This window comes from Brachycentrus maculatus, unplaced genomic scaffold (assembly GCF_059751285.1).
Source record: "Brachycentrus maculatus isolate JH-2025_06_01 unplaced genomic scaffold, ASM5975128v1 h1tg000087l, whole genome shotgun sequence".
NCBI lineage: Eukaryota > Metazoa > Arthropoda > Insecta > Trichoptera > Brachycentridae > Brachycentrus > Brachycentrus maculatus.
The window spans coordinates 1,418,789-1,440,053 of record NW_028280841.1 but is presented as its reverse complement, the minus strand read 5'-3'; the positions used below and the strand labels follow the sequence as shown (position 1 = coordinate 1,440,053).

The 21,265-nt window shown below is 34.8% G+C and overlaps 2 protein-coding genes across 3 annotated transcripts; one reads left to right on the top strand and one right to left on the bottom strand.

The window, feature by feature from the left end:
* Positions 1-1,392: 1,392 nt before the first annotated feature.
* On the bottom strand, positions 1,393-5,722 carry LOC148310823 (putative cytochrome P450 6a14). Its single transcript, XM_088257838.1, has 4 exons — positions 4,791-5,722; positions 3,669-3,926; positions 2,693-2,944; positions 1,393-1,792 (listed from the first exon to the last, which is right to left on the bottom strand). The coding sequence occupies exons 1-4, from the start codon at positions 5,668-5,670 to the stop codon at positions 1,635-1,637; spliced, it is 1,548 nt and encodes a 515-aa protein (XP_088113964.1). The 5' UTR covers positions 5,671-5,722; the 3' UTR covers positions 1,393-1,634.
* A 2,988-nt stretch (positions 5,723-8,710) lies between these two features.
* Positions 8,711-20,424, top strand: LOC148310822 (protein mono-ADP-ribosyltransferase PARP12-like). Of its 2 annotated transcripts, XM_088257797.1 has the most exons (6): positions 8,711-8,898; positions 9,787-9,870; positions 14,869-14,952; positions 15,449-15,532; positions 16,410-16,738; positions 16,821-17,017. In XM_088257797.1, the coding sequence occupies exons 1-6, from the start codon at positions 8,849-8,851 to the stop codon at positions 16,889-16,891; spliced, it is 702 nt and encodes a 233-aa protein (XP_088113923.1). In that variant the 5' UTR covers positions 8,711-8,848; the 3' UTR covers positions 16,892-17,017. The 2 variants fall into 2 exon arrangements, with proteins under 2 accessions (XP_088113923.1, XP_088113922.1); XM_088257796.1 differs by having other exon boundaries at positions 16,410-20,424.
* Positions 20,425-21,265: the final 841 nt, after the last annotated feature.

The window sequence follows — 21,265 nt, the reverse complement described above, 5'->3', positions numbered from 1 at the left end:
TTAATAATTTTCTCTTACCTACTGTACACTGTACAGTGCTGCAGGCGCAATTTAATGTTTCTTTGTGTTTGCCAAATTTTCAGTGTGTATAAAATTTTGATCAATAACAATGAAAAGATAACTGCGTAGTGTAAACAACTCCAACCGTATACTTCTGTACTTTAATTTCTAACGACTTTGACATTTTCAAACTGGTTTTCAATCTGTGTTGTTTGTGTGAAGATAATGATGGCAAAACAACATTTAATGAATAATTTTTGTCGGTTTTTAGTGAAAGTAAAAAATAAAGTAAAAATAACTGCCAAGTGTTGAAAACCCAGATTTGTGAACAAGTATTTGGAAACACTCAAAATATTATGAATAAAAATAGCTTGTCAAATTATAAGCTGCGTAAAAAAGTCGAATAAACTTTTTACTTAACGGAAACCCATATGAAATATATCGCTCACTCCTTTCAAGAACGTCATAAATCAAAAAAACTTGATTTTTCAGGAGAACGTTTTTAAAGTTTAAAAATATAACACAATGTATTAAAAATAAACATCAAGCCACTTACTGAACTATTTACTGTCCAACAGATATTTTTAGGTACAACCTGAAAGTTTTTTCTCCATTTGAAAAATATTTAGTATATTAAAAAAAAAAAATTAAACAATACCTTTTCTTCAAAATGCAAAAACAATACTTTCTGCCCTATAGCGGTCAAATATTAAGTTAAAAATATGCCTCTTTTGCTGAAATATAGTACATTTTCTGGGCATTCCAAAAACATTCACAACTGAAAATCACTCATTCCTTTCAACAACGTCATATATAAAAAAATCGTCAATTATCAGTTGTGCATGTTTTCGGAATGCCCAGAAAATGTACTATATCCCAGCAAAAGCGGCATATTTTTAGCTTAATATTTACCCGCTACAGGGCAGAAAGTGTTGTTTTTGCATTTTGAAGAAAATGTATTGTTTAATTTTTTTTCAATTTACTAAATATTTTTCAAATGGAGAAAAAACCTTCTGGTTTTACCTAAAAAGTTCTGTTGCACGGTAAAAAGTTCAATTAGTGGCTTGATATTTATTTTTAATACATTTTATTATATTCTTAAACATTAAAAACGATCTCCTGAAAAATCAAGTTTTTTGATAAATGACGTTGTTGAATGGAGTGAGCGATATATAATGCTACCATAATATATGGGTAAATATAAGATAGAGTGGAAGAGGAAGACTGAGAAGTAGCTATTTCAAGCAGCTAAAAGAGGCAGGCATCGTGTCGTATAAAGAAAGAGAGAGAGAGGGGGGGGGAGAGAAAAAGAGAGATACAGACTGCTGCAGCCTAGAAATGATAGTGTCAATGTCATGTCAATGTCAATGTCGCGATAGTGATAATGTCAAATTGATACGTAAATTTAATTTTAAAAACACAAACACTTTTACAATACATACTTACGATTATAAATAGCAATGGAACCTTGAATTTTTATGTTTGTTTATAAACTTAATACAATTCTCTTTTTTTAAAGGTGTTTTTATCTATCTTCTTGATGAATACAAATTATAAAATATTAAGATCATACATAAGTTATTTATATAATTGTGACATCCATATATTACACAATCCAGAAGAATTGGACTCGGTTATCTCTTCTCGATTTTCAGGTTAATTCCATTTTTCGGTACCAAAAAGAATGTCATATTATCGAACTCCGGAACATGGTTGTCGGCACAACTGACTTTGTAATACCTTAGCACAGATATCAATCCAATTCGTATTTGCAACATGGCCAAACGTTTTCCTGAAACAATTCAACGTATTTCAAATATATTTTGTATATTAAAAGCACTGTTTATTTTGTGGTATGGTAATATAACACTCTCCATATCAATTATCGTTTCTTTGTGTAATAACACTTTTAAAAAACACTAATTCGTGACTACCGTTTTCGGAATAATCATTCCATCATCAGCTCATTAAGATGGAATAGTTAATAAACAAAATTTTGAAAGAGAAAAAAGACAAATGAATCACAACGGGAATATTTTTAAGGTCGAGTCCACTTTTAAAAATATTCCCACTGTGATTCATCTGTCTTCTTACTATCTTTCATATTTTTATTTTTGTAAATATAAATGTCAGACCGTAACAATTTCATTTAATGACCTGATTGTGGAATGATATTCCAAAACCGGTAGACGCGAATTAGTGTTTTTTAAAGTGGTATTACGCAAAGTGAACGATGAATGATAAGGAGTGTTTAAAATATATCATTTAAATTCAAGTTTCACTTAGTAAATACCAATTTTTCTTAAAATCTACTGTGACACGTATTTCGATGCATTCCGCATCATTCTCAAACACCGTATGTTTGAAGCTAATTCTAAATTTTAGAGTTGTGTCCTTGGGACGTTGAAGGTTGAAAAGGGGGTAGAAGCTGTTTCTTATTTTTATTTATTTTTTTATTTTTTATTTCATATTAGTGGGAACATAGCGGGGAGGCTTTAGTCATTGTCATATTGTTAATTATGGGTTTATTTTCATTTATATTTTCTGTATTCGCTAACTATTTAATAGATAATGATCACAAATTTAACCACAATAACGGAAAAAACCTAAAAATAATTCATACGAAAAGCCATAAACTGCAACATTTTGAAACAATAGAAATTCATAGATTACAGGTGAATATGCTTTTTACCTAGACAAATTCTAGGACCCTCCCCGAACGACAGAAGGGAGTAGGGATGTCTCTGGGCCTTATTTTCTGGAGAGAATCTGCTAGGATCGAACTTTTCAGGATTTGGATATATTGACGGGTCCTTGTGGATTCCCCATATGGGAATCAATGTCGGAGTATCCTTTTCTATGACCACTTCTGTTCCAGGAATCACATAGCGCTTAGTGCATATCCTTAAAAGGACTGGAAGAGTCGGGTAAAGGCGAAGGGCCTCTGTAATGGAAAAAACACACGTCATTCAGTAACATTAACAATATATCATCGATTTCCATTTTCACTACTCTTTTAAATTAAAAATTCTAATTTTAATGGTTTTTTATCAATGTTCAATTTCTTATGTACACATAAAATCGTAGGTGTACTGGCAAAAAAACGTCAACTCGAAACAATTCAATTTTGACTGAATGATGCAGTATTATAATGTTTTCAACGTGCTATAAACTGGCGAAATACACTAAGAAGTTTGAAATGTCGTTTTCGTGTGGTTTTAAAAGTAAATTCAACTTCAAGTTTAATAGCGGGTGTTTTATTCAGGCTAAAAGCTTTAAATAACAGGGATTATTCAAACAACGATTTTAGAGTTAACGTTTTTGCCAGTATACCCACGAAATGATGTTTGTAAAAATTTATCAGTAAAAATCAGACGAAGAAAAAAATTGATGAACAGATTTTTAACATATAAGTAGGGAAGTATATGTAATTTGTATGTCCTGGCTGTAAGCAAGTTTCTGGAACTTTTGGACCTTACAGGTTTTTATCATAAATATATGAATTTTTAAGTTTAATACATATCCATCTTTTAAAATGACAATGTGCTTGTTGTAACCGGTTAGAAAAAAATAATCAATAATAAAATTCCTTAAAAACAAAATTGGAGTTTTATTTTGCAAAGTTTATAAAATCCGCCACAAAGTATAAGCAAAAAACTTTCTGTTACCGTATATAACCTGCGTCATGTAGCCCATTTCTTCCAGCGCTTCACTGCTTATCCTTCCGTTGTGTCTCTCGAGAACTTGGTCTATCTCGAGGTGCAGTTTCCGCTGCAGGGCGGGCTGCCTCGCCAACTCGTAGAGGGCGCAGCTCATCAGAGTTGAAGACGTCTCGTAGCCGGCAACGAAGAAACCGAAGATTTGAGCGCAGAGCTCATCCGCAGTCAGAGATGGCTCACCCTCCGGGTTTGGAGCCGGTTTTTCTTCTGAAAAATTACTTACAATTATGACCCGCTGTAGTGCTTAGAGTCGAGGCTTTGTAATCCTACTTCAAACACTAACATCGAACATTCAAGCTTACATAGTAAGTCGATATTCGTATCGTGATGTGTCCCTATTTTCGCATAATTTGTCTTGAGCTTTGATTTTTCCCCTTTTCCTCCCTCCCGTCCCTCTTCCGGATATATTAAATTACAAATGTGAAATTTTGTAACTGGAAAGGTACAAATACCTGTTTTTTGTTACTCGTTAATGTAAATGTATTTATGTAACTGTTCTGTAAATTTTCCAAATAATATAAAATAAAATTACAGAGGGATGAATTTGCGACACTAGCCTTAGTTTGTTTTTAGCGGTTGACTTTGAAAGTTGCGTCGCAGTATACGTCATTATTGTAATTTATTTAATTAATTGCACTGACAAATTAACACATATTTTTTAACTGTAAAAATTGACGTTACATCTCTTAAAATAGTGGTCTCCAACCTTTTTTTACTGTATGTGTGAGAAGATTCATGAATGCGAAATAAGCGCAGATTGTTTACAAAGACAGATTAATGTGTGGCGTTCTATTTTCTCTGGCTACCCCCGCGGTAAGCGCGTGATGGTTAGTTAATTTTGACTTATTTAGATTCCGACTAATTAGTCGCAATATCAAACACGCGATATCTATGTATGTTAAATTTTCAAAAATTGACGGTACAGTTATAGATTTGGTACGTTTTTTACGGTTTTTATCACAGATCTTCTAAATGATCGCATCTTAGCTAACTCCGCTTATTTTCTTTGTAAAGTTTATGGATATATCGAATTTCTGTTTTCATTATTTAGCTCAATAAACTGAACATTACCTTGGTTTCCTTGTTCTATGGACTGGTTGTTCTTCAACTTTATGAGTAATTGCATCATATCGAGCCGATTGATGTTATTTTCTTCTCTAAAATTAATATTTTTCTTAGTAATGTCATAAAAGAAATCACTCACGGTTTTGTCTATCATTCTAAAGCCGAGAGCTTTTAGAACACTCGGAGCGAAAAAGCTCAGAAACTGCGAAATACTTTTTCTTACATCCATATCGAACACTTTTCTTCCCATTTCCTTGAAAACCGCATCCGGAGACGTGAAACTATTGCTATCCAGACCGAAAGCGACAGACACCATAACGTCCGCGGTAAATTTAGAAACTAAATCCTTCGCGTCCACCGTTCCTCCGATGGCCGCTTCTTCCTCCAAGTATTTAGTCATTTCTGTGCCGCAGGAAGCGACGGTCTCGAAGATTTCTCTGATTCTTTTAGACGTGAAGGCTGGAGTCATCTTCGCTCGGATCTGCTTCCACTCCTTCCCGTTCTTGTTGAAGATCCCGCCGACTATCGGATCCACCTTGTGGTTGTACCTGATGCCGTGATCCGTGAAGTGGGAGAAGTCCTTGACCAATATGGTCTTGATCAGCTCCAAGTCATTTATGACGAGTCCTTCGCGGTACAGCAGATACACTCCGGCGAACGGGTGATGTTTCGTTTCTTCGTATACATCTTTTAACACTTGACCAAAATGACACTTTTGTAATGCCATTCGCCTTATATTTCCGAACGGGAAAGTAGGCTTCGGTCCAGGAACTCCTTTATTCTTCCAGTACTGGAATTTGTAGAAATACCAAAAAAATACCAGACATCCCAGCAACACTGTACACAGACACAAATTCGCTAAAACCGAAAGTTGGAGGTATGCCATTTCAAATTCGCGCGCGACGACGTCCGTCGACGCTGGTTGTCGAGTGACGAATGGAATCTGGAATCGTTTACCATATTATTTCTTTATTCGCTATTCTAAATGGTTATTTAATCGACAAGGTTTATAGAGATAATGTTTTTACTTAAATACTATTTATTAATTCAATTTATACTAATGCGTTCTCAAGAAAATCTATAATAATAATAATGGCGGGAAAATTGCATTATCACTGTTATAACAAATATTATAAAATATGAATTAGGCATGTTTCGCAAAATCTATAGTAAAAAAATGTGTAGAATATTGACGCGTACATTCACTTTCATTTTCGAGGGTGTATAACATCTTCAGTTATTCAAATTAAGGTATCCTACTGTAACACGTCACAATTTTTCTCCCCCGGAGAAATTTCTCGCTCTCCGAGAAATGGCAAGACTCGTGCTCATTAATCATAATCTAAATGCCAAATATATTTATATATTAGATTTTTTACCGAAAATATAAAAAATGGAGATTTCGAAGAATTATCGAGGTTGGCACCATTTTAAATAAGAAGCTCGCATTGCCAGCAAAAATGAGTTTGTTTTTCTAATGTTTTGCTGATGACACTTTGAATACTTATACCCATTTTTATATAATTTAATTTTTTTCAAAAATACCTGTTGTTCGTTTAAAGTAGATCAATGATATTTATTATTGTAGAGGTTAAAAAAACCTGTTTATCACTATTGCACTAACGGGCTTTAAGTACAATTCTATACAAGTTATCGCATATTGCATAATTTCGTAAGGCATGATCAAGCTAATAACTGCTAACAAGCCAATAATTGGCAATAACTTTGAAAACATCAAAATATGGGTTTTTATCAATGATGTGTTAGTAAAATCTGATAAGGCGGTAATGCATTTTTGGGCCTGTCTTTATAAATATATCTTTCGTAATTTACGAGTTTTCGGTAAAGAAAAAAAAAAATACTCGCATCTCTTTGTGTATTTTAGCTGATCAAAACATGATGATGATGATGATTGCAGATGACTTTAGTTTTTTATTAATCTTTCCGTTATTAATCACACCCAGCCAATGAAGAAAATTGAATTAAAAACCAAACATGTTTATTAAGTAATATGTATTTTTATTTTTTATTTTTTTATTTTATTGGAAGGAAAAACAACAGTTACAATATATGATAAATCAGAATACAAAAAAAAATCATGAGTACCAATTACAGTTCTTCACAACTATGCATAAGAAAAGTCTTTATATAAGAAGAGACATGAGACAAGGATGGGATAAAGAGAAAAGGAGGTGACAGTGATGTATCTAAGTTTACAAGTTTTTATTAAATTTACATCTTTTATGTTTTAAAGAAGTTTAGTTAAAATTAAACTTAACTACTTCAAAATATAAAAAAGACGTGAATTTAATTAAAACTTTCATACTTAGATATTATTTAATAAACATGTCGGCAAAACTATTAAAAAATCACACAATCGACAAAACAAACGAAATCATCGAGAATGTCTGGCATTTATGGAGATTTGGGCAATTTTTACTTATTGTCCTTGATTTTTTGCCAAACAAAACAAAACTGGTTCCGTTTTTATCGATTTTAAGCACATGGGATTGCGAACGACTTTGTTCTACTGGAAAAATGATGATTTAAAATAACGAGAGCCTGCCCACACAGGACACAGGGGAGAGGACCCGATTCATCTTTGTCTGCGTAGGTTTCGTTCCAAGGTCAAACTTTTAACAGCATTACCGAATACCATCACGAGTACATAAAGATTCAATTAAAAACATAAAATATTATTTCAAATCCAAAGTCATTATTTCATTAATATCAAATTACTTTAATCAACGATAAAATTATTTATTTATAATAGATAGAATCTTAATATCTCGTGGCCGATACATAATCAACTCAACTTTATTGGTTTTACTCAAATTTATCGACAATAATTGATAAGTATTCGCGCTCCACACATTTTATGCCTTTTGCAGTTTTTTGACCTACTCAGACCTTTTTTTCATCATACATTTTTGCATTTAATTGCACTTCGAAATCGAACCAAACATTTCGTTCATGCCCATCCCTATGAATCTCCTCACGGGTAAAGGAATCCCCTTATGGGTTTTCATGTCTATGGTACATTTTTCGCTACGTCATTCCAGTTTGTTTTATTTTTTTGATTTGAGAAAGGGGTTTCAACAATATTTATTTGTATATAGGTACTTATTGCACCTACCAATCAAATCATCGCTCATATTTTTTTAATTATCGCAATTTAATAATGTAAGATAAATATAATTAAAAATTACGGATTTTTTGCTCAAATCGACTAATTATTAAGTGGCAAATCGTACTTCATTATCTTGGTCGATTGGAAATCGATAGATTATTACATTGAAATACAAAAATAATTAGTACATATTTTTTTTATTAGTATCAGCGTTTGTTTTTTTTTAACACAGTAAAAAAAACAACAACAAAAAAACCTCCACAACTGTTGGCTGATATAGTAATAAAAGCGTAAGTAAAAGTAAAAACATTCGTAATATAATTTGGACACATTTGAATTTACGTTTTTGTGATTTCATTAAAGCATGCATGAGCAATATTCCGAAATTCTATTTTTAGAGCGAAAAATTAATAGTAACATAAAATAAAAACAAAAAATAAAACGTAAAAAAACTTCTACTATTTTAAGAATACATTAAAATGATTGAAAACTTTCTACTGAAGGGTGAAGATACATATTTTTACTTTGAACCTTATCAATAGATGGTGCGTACTATATAATTTGCAGATAAGTAAACAGTAATAAAATAGAATACTAATAATGTTTAACACTTATTATAATTTGTCGATTTCCAAACCCTTTTCCTCCTACGACTGGACATCCCTAAACGTTCATTATCGTTATCAACCGACATTTTGTTTACAATCACATTGCAGTTGTGATTTTCTCTGGTGGTCACGTGTTCGTCTTTGGTCATTTTATAATGTTTATTGCGTTGCTGCACTTTTATTTTGTCGGTTTTGGTGTTGTAACTAGTATATAATCTTTGGTGATGTATATTGCGTTGTAAATTGTAGTCATCCGACCATCAAGAGATGCCCTGCATGATACAAATATTAAGTTTTATTGCAAAGTCCAAGTTGTTTAGCTTAAAATGGGCAACTCGTGGACTTGTTGCCGTTGGTGTGAGGAAGAGAATGCACGGTGAGTTTAACCGTATATTTTAAGACTAAAATAACAACTATAAAGCTTTTTCCACACACATTTTCCGCTCACTCCTTTCAAGAACGTCATAAATAAAAAAAAACTTGATTTTTCAGGAGAACGTTTTTAAAGTTTAAAAATATAACACAATATATTAAAAATAAATATCAAGCCACTTATTGTACTTTTTACTGTGCAACAGATCTTTTTAGGTAAAACCTGAAGGTTTCTTCTCCATTTCAAAAATATTTAGTTTATTTGAAAAACTAATTAAACAGTACCTTTTCTTCAAAATGCAAAAATTACATTTTTTGCCCTGTAGCGCGTAAATATTAAGTTAAAAATTTGTCTCTTTTGCTGGGATATAGTACATTTTTTGGGTATTTCGAAAACATGCACACTTAAAATTGACTATTTTTGATTTATGACGTTCTTGAAAGGAATGAGCGATATGTTTGCGGAAAAATCCGCCTCCGTAGTGTTGTGGTCAGAACGCTCGGCTACCCTTCTGGAGGTCCCGGGTTCGATTCTCAAGGGGGGCTGAAATAAATATAAGTTTTTTTCACTCTAATATTTATTCGATATTACCCTGAACTGGTTGGTACCTGAAGCGGAGGGCTGGTCACCCTTCCTTCGTGTGTTAACGATTAAGATAACACTGCGTTTATATGATGTAGTGCCTTATGCACCATTGGGGTAAGGATATGGGTTTGAAGAAGAAGAAGAATTTATTTATGATTTTTTTTTATTCTTTGATTTTTATAAATATGAATTTTAATGCGCTTATTAGTTACTTATCGACTGCATCTTGGGTGAATAAATGGAGTATTTCACAAATGGTTGGCACTTGCTCTGCCTCCTGTTATTTTATTTCTTTCTATTTCTTAGACCAAGTGTAATCAGCCAACAACCCCCTAGAAATGTCCCTTCAGCTGGTTTTCTACTGCCGCCTCCGACAACCTCGCCACCCAGGTAGGTGCACCTTTATTATTGTTATTATATCAATTTAAAATATTTATATAGATGACAGCAGTGGTGGGATTCATCCGGTTGCAATATTCCTATTGAGATCATGTATCGGAGCATGCTCAGTTTACTTGGTCCGCCACCTTGTAAAAACATTTGAACCTCACGAAGAGAAAAATATATTGAATGATGAAAAAAATATAGCGGAAAAATTCAAGTAAGTTATCGCACTTAGTAAAAAAAATAGTAATTTTGGTAAACGGAGAGATTTTGGAACAGGTAGATGATTTCGTGTATTTGGGTAGTATGTTTTCTAGGGATGGAAAGATTGATAAAGATATAGAAAGGAGAGTGAATGCTGGGAACAAAGTGAATGGTGCACTGAAATCAGTTATAGCAAATAAAAACCTATCAGCGGAAGCTAAACTGGCAGTGCACAACGGAGTCCTGGTTCCAACTCTAATGTATGGAAGTGAAACATGGAGTTGGCAAAAGAAGGATGAAAGTAGACTGAATGCAGTCGAAATGCGATCTCTCAGAAGAATGTGCGACAAAACGATGTATGATAGATGTGCGAATAGTGAAATAAATCAAGGAATGCAAAGCTGAGATAAGCATTATCGATAAAATTAAGAAAGGTGTTTTGAGATGGTTTGGACATGTAGAACGAATGAGTGAGGAAAGAACGGTAAAACAAAATTATGATTAAAATGTTATTGGGAAAATAAGCAGAGGTAGACCGAGAAAAACATGGCACGATCAGGTATGCCAAATACTTGAAAGTGGTCAGGTTAGGAGTCGTAACAATCGGCGGGTATGTATGAGGAGATGCATGAACGTGGAAGAGGCGAAGAATGTTTGCAAGGACAGAGTGGTGTGGCGCTCTATTCTCTCTGCCTACCCCCGCGGGGAAGCGGCGTGATGGTTAGTTAGTTAGTTAGTTAGTAAAAAGAATGTCGTGAAAGATATTGTATTTTCCCTCCATTCTGATTTACTTTTCTTTTCCCTAGTGAAAATGCACTAGGAAAAAGGAAAGTAAATCTGAATGGAGGAAAAAATACAAAACCTTGGTTTACAGAGGAGGTTAAAAAACTAGCTTCAGAAAAAAGAATAGCATATTTGACATACAAAAGTGCCGTCTCTCCACAGACATACCAGACATACATAATAATTAGGAATAGAATAAATTCAGAAATAAGAAAAATAAAAAGGGATTACTGGACAAAATTCACAAAAGACATGGAAAATGATCTATATGGAGCTCAGAAAAAAGTATGGAAAATGCTCAGAAATAAAAAGAAACCATTAAGCGAATATGTGCAAACAAAGAAAATATCCTTAGGGGAATGGGAGAACTATTTCCAAAACCTCTATCAAACAGACGGAGAAAATCAATCAGAAATTACAAGTGTTAACGAAGCGAGCGAAATTGAGTTAGGGGAAATTATGGCAGCAATCAAAAAACTTAAAAATCGAAAGGCACCCGGAGTTGACAATATTAACAATGAACTGTTGAAATATGCAGATAAGCATTATCGATAAAATTAAGAAAGGTGTTTTGAGATGGTTTGGACATGTAGAACGAATGAGTGAGGAAAGAACGGTAAAACAAAATTATGATTAAAATGTTATTGGGAAAATAAGCAGAGGTAGACCGAGAAAAACATGGCACGATCAGGTATGCCAAATACTTGAAAGTGGTCAGGTTAGGAGTCGTAACAATCGGCGGGTATGTATGAGGAGATGCATGAACGTGGAAGAGGCGAAGAATGTTTGCAAGGACAGAGTGGTGTGGCGCTCTATTCTCTCTGCCTACCCCCGCGGGGAAGCGGCGTGATGGTTAGTTAGTTAGTTAGTTAGTAAAAAGAATGTCGTGAAAGATATTGTATTTTCCCTCCATTCTGATTTACTTTTCTTTTCCCTAGTGAAAATGCACTAGGAAAAAGGAAAGTAAATCTGAATGGAGGAAAAAATACAAAACCTTGGTTTACAGAGGAGGTTAAAAAACTAGCTTCAGAAAAAAGAATAGCATATTTGACATACAAAAGTGCCGTCTCTCCACAGACATACCAGACATACATAATAATTAGGAATAGAATAAATTCAGAAATAAGAAAAATAAAAAGGGATTACTGGACAAAATTCACAAAAGACATGGAAAATGATCTATATGGAGCTCAGAAAAAAGTATGGAAAATGCTCAGAAATAAAAAGAAACCATTAAGCGAATATGTGCAAACAAAGAAAATATCCTTAGGGGAATGGGAGAACTATTTCCAAAACCTCTATCAAACAGACGGAGAAAATCAATCAGAAATTACAAGTGTTAACGAAGCGAGCGAAATTGAGTTAGGGGAAATTATGGCAGCAATCAAAAAACTTAAAAATCGAAAGGCACCCGGAGTTGACAATATTAACAATGAACTGTTGAAATATGCAGATAAGCATTATCGATAAAATTAAGAAAGGTGTTTTGAGATGGTTTGGACATGTAGAACGAATGAGTGAGGAAAGAACGGTAAAACAAAATTATGATTAAAATGTTATTGGGAAAATAAGCAGAGGTAGACCGAGAAAAACATGGCACGATCAGGTATGCCAAATACTTGAAAGTGGTCAGGTTAGGAGTCGTAACAATCGGCGGGTATGTATGAGGAGATGCATGAACGTGGAAGAGGCGAAGAATGTTTGCAAGGACAGAGTGGTGTGGCGCTCTATTCTCTCTGCCTACCCCCGCGGGGAAGCGGCGTGATGGTTAGTTAGTTAGTTAGTTAGTAAAAAGAATGTCGTGAAAGATATTGTATTTTCCCTCCATTCTGATTTACTTTTCTTTTCCCTAGTGAAAATGCACTAGGAAAAAGGAAAGTAAATCTGAATGGAGGAAAAAATACAAAACCTTGGTTTACAGAGGAGGTTAAAAAACTAGCTTCAGAAAAAAGAATAGCATATTTGACATACAAAAGTGCCGTCTCTCCACAGACATACCAGACATACATAATAATTAGGAATAGAATAAATTCAGAAATAAGAAAAATAAAAAGGGATTACTGGACAAAATTCACAAAAGACATGGAAAATGATCTATATGGAGCTCAGAAAAAAGTATGGAAAATGCTCAGAAATAAAAAGAAACCATTAAGCGAATATGTGCAAACAAAGAAAATATCCTTAGGGGAATGGGAGAACTATTTCCAAAACCTCTATCAAACAGACGGAGAAAATCAATCAGAAATTACAAGTGTTAACGAAGCGAGCGAAATTGAGTTAGGGGAAATTATGGCAGCAATCAAAAAACTTAAAAATCGAAAGGCACCCGGAGTTGACAATATTAACAATGAACTGTTGAAATATGCAGAGGAAAGTTTGAGTCGAGAACTATATAATCTGTTCAACAAGATACTAGCAACATCTCATATACCAGCCGATTGGAAGACTAGTATCACAACCCCTATATTCAAAAAGGGACAGAAAAGTAACCCGGATAATTACAGAGGAATATCATTGTTATGTTCAACTCTTAAACTTTTCACACAGATCCTGAAGTCCAAACTAGAAGTGACCATTCAAAATAGCGAGGAGCAACAAGGTTTCCGAAAAAATCGTTCCATCACAGATGCAGTATTTGTAGTGAGACAAATAAAAGAAAAAGCTATTGAATATAATAGGCCGGCATTCGTATGCTTTATTGACTGACCTCACAAAGGCGTTTGACCGAGCCAGACTTAATGATATAACGCAAATACTGGTTGAAAGAGGAGCGCTCCCGGAAATAGTCAACATAATCAGGCAACTCAACTCAAACACAAACACCAGAATCAAAGTAGATGGTAATCTCTCAAATCCCGTAAGAGTCGGTACCGGCATCAGGCAGGGTGACAGTCTGAATCCATTCCTCTTCAATCTCATCATGGATGGGATTGTGGAGGATATTAAAGGACTACATAAAGGATACAGACTGGGAGAGAAAACCATCGATGTTGTCTGCTATGCGGATGATGCCGTTGTATTCGCTGAGACTGAAGGGGACCTGCAACTACTCTTGAACACATTCCACCTTGCTAGTCAAAAATCCAATATGACTATATCTGCTACAAAAACCAAGAGCATGGTGTTCTCTCGGATCCCAGTGGGATGTAGCGTGACTATGGATGGCGTCTTGGTAGAGCAGGTGGAAAAGTTTAAATACCTGGGTGTGGACCTGTGTGGTCAAACGGATATGCGATGCGAAGTGATGGGGCAAGTGAACAAAGCTGCAGCCATCTCAGGATGCCTGAAAAATGCTAAATGGAAAAACCCTGAGATGAAGATTGGCAGCAAGATCAAGATATACAAAACTTGTGTCCGACCCATCATGACGTATGGAATCCAAAGTAGAGCAGACACCGCTGCCACAAAAAACGCGAAATGAGTGTCAGAAATGAAGACTCTGAGAAGCATAACAGGCAAGAGTCTTCGAGATAGAATCAGAAATGCCAGGACCAAGGAAATATGCGAGATCAAAGATGTCGTTAGGTGGGGAAGGCAACGAGGAGACAATGGTATGCGCATGTGAAGAGAATGGAACCATCCAGACTCCCCCCCACATCGCACTGTACGGCCAACCCTATGGTAGACGACTCCCGGGCAGACCACCAAAGAGATGGGTCGATAGCTGGGAATCGACGTCGCAGGAGGCTAATCCCTCTTAAAAACAGGCCGTAAGGCCTAAAATAAGAAGAAGATTCAGCATTTGGAGCATTCTCAGTTGTTATGTGAATGTTCTGTTTATGTGCAGAATAAAAAACAAATAATTGAATAAACGTAAAAACTATTATTTTAAAGGTGGGGTAGTACCTAAAGGGCGAACTGGTTCTTGAAAATTTTTAATCCCATCACTGGACGACAGGTCTGCTGTTTACAAACATTGATGAGGCAATAGGACATAAAGATCTATCAGATGGAGTATTTCGCAAATGGTTGGCACTTGCTCTGCCTCGTGTTATTTTATTTCTTTCTATTTCTTAGACCGAGTGTAATCAGCCAACAACCCCCTAGAAATGTCCCTTCAGCTGGTTTTCTACTGCCGCCTCCGACAACCTTGCCACCCAGGTAGGTGCACCTTTATTATTGTTATTATATCAATTGAAAAAAATAAGATTTTATGAAATCTTAATATGGATGACAGCAGTGGTGGGATTCATCCGGTTCGCAATATTCCTATTGAGATCATGTATCGGAGCATGCTCAGTTTACTTGGTCCGCCACCTTGTAAAAATATTTGAACCTCACGAAGAGAAAAATATATTGAATGATGAAAAAAATATAGTGGAAAAATTCAAGTAAGTTATTGCACTCAGTAAAAAGAATATCGTGAAAGATATACGCTTCAGCATTTAGAGCATTCTCAGTTGTTATGTGAATGTTCTGTTTATGTGCAGAATAAAAAAACAAATGATTGAATAAACGTAAAAACTAACTGGATGACAGGTCTGCTTTTCAAAAAAATTGATGAGGCAATAGGACATAAAGATCTATCAGATGGAGTATTCGGAAATGGTAGGCACCTGCTCTGCCTCGTGTTATTTTATTTTTTTCTATTTCTTAGACCAAGTGTAATCAGCAAACAACCCCCTAGAAATGTTCCTGCAGCTGGTTTTCTACTGCCGCCTCCGACAACCTCGCCACCCAGGTAGGTACACCTTTATTATTATTATTATTTAAATTTAAAATATAAGATTTTTTGATATTTTAATATAGATGACAGGTCGGCTGTCCAAACTCAAAATACTGTAAGGGACATTTTTTGTAGTTTTTTTTGCATTTTTGCACTAAGTAGATTCTACTTAGTACAAAAATGCAAAAAAAGTCCCATTGCTGAGTTTTATGCTTGGACAGCCGAGGTATGCAGTTGACAAATTTGATGAGGCAATAGGACACAAAGATCTATCAGATTAAGTGGTGTCTTATTTAGAAGATATGACAAGACGAATAAATGAGCTATGTGACAAATCTTGATTGATATAAGATATTGAATCCATTGACTTGTTTTTCTTTGCTCATTCATTATAATTTTTAAGACATCAACTAAATATGCTATTAATCCTTGTATGTACATAAAAGGCAAGGAGAATTTTCTAAGACAACTAATGAATGTTATTAATATTAATAAATGTCGGGTTGTGGTCCTGCGGTTAGTGTCGCGGACTCTTTAGTCAGAGTTTCTGGGTTCGCACCCACTCTACCACAATTTGGTACCTATTTTCAATAATGAGACGCTTAGGCTCACATAAATAGTATGAAATTGAAGTATTTTTGTTAATAATAAAAATAAAATTACTTTTGCCTTCAATATAAAACACGGATTCACCAAAAATTTAAAGTCATTTAATTTTTGAATTCACTAGAACGCTTAATGAATGAGAACCCCGAGTTTGTATCTTTGTAATGAGACGGTTCCATCTGGGAGTACTGAATAAAAATATATTTCCGCATCGCGTGAAAAATTACTATTTGCCTTTACAATAATTAATATTTCCTTTTATGTCTAATAACTTAAAATGTTTCAGATACGAGAGACCCGCACCGACGTTACCAGGAGTAGTAAAAACAGAATATTTTAGTAAAAGTTATAAACGACCTCCGCTGCACGTCAAATTGTCATACATTTATAACATTCCTCTTAAGACTGACCTTTATACTGAAGAGTTAATAAGAGGAACGCCCGACTTTATTCAAATCAACAAGTTATTCATGAGAACTACCCAATCTCATTTCCAAGTCATCAAAATAGAGCGCATACAAAATATGTTCCTGAGATTATTTTATTTACTGAAGAAAGAAGAGTACGAAATACTCTACGGAAAAGAAAATGTCAGGGAAGAGATTCTGTTCCACGGTTCGTCCTTTGAAAATATAAATAATATTTGCAGTAACAATTTCAACTGGCGTTTTCATAAGAACCCTTCTCTATTTGGCAGGGGTGTCAATTTCTCCGATGTATCAAATTACGCCAGTAATTACTGCGCGAAAGCCGAGGTTCGGGTCATGATTGCCGCTAAAGTCCTTCGCTGTCATACTTACAATGGATCTAAAGATATGACCGTCCCTCCGTTCCTTGATCAAGTCAACAATCTTCGCTTTGACACAACTCAAAAACCCGATGGACACGTGGTAGTCAAGTATAATGATGACGAATTTTATCCGGAATACGTCATTTTTTTTACAGGAGAACCAAAAAAAAAGGCAAAAAGACTGGACTAAACTGAACTCAGTATTTCGAAAACGAAACCTTTTTTTTTTTAAATGTATACGAGGGCTGTCTTTGCACACAGAGTTGGAATAAAACTGTAGATGAACAGGTTGGAAGAGAGGTTTTGAAGACTTTATTGTTAAGTATTCTCCACAAAGATTAATATATTTTGGCATGCGCTCGAACCAACTCTGAAAGCAGTTATTCCACTCGCTGTTGGTACTGTTGAAATTGCCTTTTTGAAGGCGTGGACTACTTTTTCCAGCAACTGGAAATTTTGACTATAATGATGTCCCTAATGATGCCTCAATCTTGCGATATGTGACATGTCAATCTTTCCTGAGAAGCGCATGGCATCAACATTTTCCTGAGTGCCATTTTTGGCGCATCTGTCTTCGGGTCGTTGCTAAGACTCAGCCTTCCACGTCTGAATTTACCACGAGAAATTTTCGATTCGTGTGATGCTTCATTGCCGAAAACAGAAACCAACTCGGCGAAGCTTTATTGTTGAGATAATTGTCTTCAAAATTTGTCAAAAATATTGCGCGGTTTTCTGAAATTTTCTCAGTTGGATTCCATTGGTGGAATAACTTGGGAAATTCGCTATAGCAACAACACTTTATGTATCGCACTACAAATGTTGGTTTTAGGGTAACTAAAGATAAAGGTTTATTTTTAATACTGGCATTTGATTCACGACGGCCTCTATGTCCCTCAACCCTCGTATAAATAATATTTGATTAATTCCTGTCTTTTTCATGTAAATTAACATTTTTATATATGACAAATTTTATATTGACCTGTATTAGTATATCGTCCGTCCACTTGTGAAAAGTATTATTTATTTTTTATTATTACACCCTATGGATTATTTAAAGTAAGAACGAGTTTGAAATATGGGGTTTAATCCCAAACCAAACTAAAATGTTTTTTTTAACGAAGCCCAGAAATCACCATAAACATTTATAAACAATAAAATATGTATATTTAAACTGAAATATCGTCACTGAATTTTGAGCTCTCGAGTATAATTTGAACAGAACCTTATTACTATTCTTAAAAAAAATATTTAACCTTTGCACTCTTAAGTTTTTTATTATGTACATACCGCCAACTCGATCAAATCCCAATCTTATTTTTGACTGACCAAATTTTTTGGACTGACCAAAAGGATTATTTTTCTTTATTAGACTCCATTCAATTATAGCTTTATTTGAAATAGACCCAAACTTTCATTCTGGTAAAATTATATAGTTTATTATTTATAGAGGAATCTGTGTTTACAAAATTTGGTTTACTTGTAAACTATATATCGCTCATTTGGTGCAATTACAATTTTGGAAATATTACAGGAGATGCCATTCAGACGAAGCGACAGAAATGGTCCCATTTTACTCAAATCTACAATGACACTCACGCCATCTCGCAGCATTTCACCACAAAATAAATAATGTCGATGTTTCTCCCGATGTAAATAGTCTTTCCATACATTTTGACATATTTAACTTTTTTAAAAAAGTGTAATTACGTCATTGTTGCACCAAATGAGCGATATGTGGAATGCCGAAGACGCGGCATGAGTTAGTGTCAGTCAAGGCCCCTGATGTTGAGCCTTTGGGTGCCGTGCTGGAGATCCCGGGAGAATATACGAAATATACAAAATATTTTTTACTCACGTTTGGTGCTATGGAAGATAGCTCAAAACATCACAGATGAGAGAGTTCCGAAGGAAGATGTTTTAAAATACATGGGAAAAGAGAGATAAGTTATACACTATCAAGAAGCGAAAGCTTTGAGAATTTAAAAATACTTTGGTAATTTTACGAGGGGGGGACAAATACAAAGTAACATGTATTATATTACAATGAAAAGTGGAATGTAAACGTAGCATAGAAGACGTATATCCGGGCTTAAACTTGAGAGGGTGGTTCCACTGTAGCACTGGGTCAAAGTAAAAATTGTCATGATTAGAAGAGCATTCACAATATGATGCAGTGCCCCATGCACTATTGGGTCAGGAGATGTTACTTATCTATACCTAGATAAATAGCCTCAGTTAAAACTCTTCACTCAAATTTTAAGGTACCTAGCTCCTACCTTATGACTGGCTCATAATATGTACGTCCAATACACGACATACTTATTAGTCATATTACCGCCGAATCAGGTGTCTACTGAAGATATGGATGATTTCCCACCCATACTTATATGGAAATTAGTAAAATATCATATAATTATAGTGAAAACCCCAAAAATTAGTTATACAGTTTAGATTTAAGATTTCACCATGTGTTTTGTTTTGAAAGTGATTGCATTCCTACGTGTTTTCTTGTTCCTATTATAAAGACTTGACGATCTCCATTTCTGAATTTTATATTGTTTTGTACATATTATATTACGTTGTATAAATGTATTACATACGAGGCTCTCTTCCGAGCAGCACATTCCGCTGTTTTCCGTCAAAAACCAATTTTTCAGATCTTTATACGATACCTGCCTTTTGAACTGTTCCAAATAACTCTTTATTTTACCTCTCCTCTGTTCCTTTTTATCTTCAAGTATATTGTTGCAGTGATAAGGTCACGGTGGTGCAGAATACACCTTATATTTTTTATAAAAGGTACTTAATAGATTTTAATGAAAATGTTATAATGTGGAGACTGACCGGAGCATTTCGTCGTAACGTAACATGTTGCGATGCGAGCATTCAGGCAGTCAGTACAGGGAGCCGAGCTGCTCGCCGCTCCTTCCGAATGCTCCATCCGAAGTCAGATGCAATTTAGGTCAGTACCAAGGTTGCCAATCTGTGGAAAATTCCCCGAACTGCGGGGAATCTTTTTTTCTTCATCTGGAGTAAGCTGTAATTTATTAAAATCACAACCAAAAATCACACCTTCGTCGTCCGACATTTTAACTACGAATGCGAAGATTCATACAGATTTTGGGTTATTGATTCTATACAAATTTTACGCAGATTTCTAGACTGTAATTAAGATTTTTTGGTTTGGCATATGGCAACACTGAGCACAAGACCGCAAGCGAGCAGTTGTGTTCTAAACGAGCACGGATCGCAGTCAGTCAGCGATGCCGTAACGTAACATGCACGCCGCGAGCGATGTTACATTATGACAAAATGCTCCGGTCAGTCACCACCCTGAGATTGTATTTTTTTTATTCTTCAAAAGTCATTAGCCACCGACAGAGGATCAACCATGTTCCCTTGTTGGAAACTCTGCCATCCAAAAGATTGTAGATTGCTTTTGATTTGAAGATAGTAGATTTAATTCAATGTAACTATGGAACGAAATATATTTTTGTACTCCAATAATAAATTGTGTTTTATTGGGTAACTACTTGCTAGAATGATAATTGGTCAATTTCTGACTAACTAACCATCATGCCGCTCATCGCAGGGGTAGGCAGAGAGAATAGAATAAAACTATTCTCTGATTAAATGAAAATTAGATTTAGTTTACTATACGTAGGTAAATTGAATTAATCACTTTACGACAGTATAATTTTTTGAATGTCCTTTACAAAAAAAAGTTTTATTTTTATTTTTTAACACTTATCTGCATCCAATGGTGCATAGGGCACTGCATCGTAGCTACCCAGCGTTATCTTGATTGTTAATTGCATGCAAGGTGATCGGCCCTGCACTTCTTGTACCAGTCCAGAATGATATTAAGTAAATATGAGAGTCAAAATCATTCATTTTCACCCCCCTGGTACCTCCAGCACGGTAGCCAAACGCGCTGACCACTACACTACGGAGATGGACAGAAAAAATATGTTACTCGTCACAAAAAAAAAAATGCAAATTTATCAGGGCAAAATTTCCAAAAAAAACAGATATTCTGATAAATTTAACAGACAAAAAGTTAAATTTTGTTGATCAGTGGAATTTAAAATCAAATTCATACTTGTCATCACGATGCGGTGCCCTACGCACAAATTAGGTATGGATAGAGTTCAGAGAGAATCGGTAAACTATTTTTTCATTTAAGTCAGTTCTCTGCCTTGAGCATGTTTACACGCTCTCCAATCCTGCGCTCGCTAGGCTGGCCATACAAAATTATCTTGTAAACCTAATTTTAAAATATGGAAGATTAAGAATATGGAACTTATTTTTATTTTTTTTTTTAAATGTTAATAATAATAGTATATAACCAC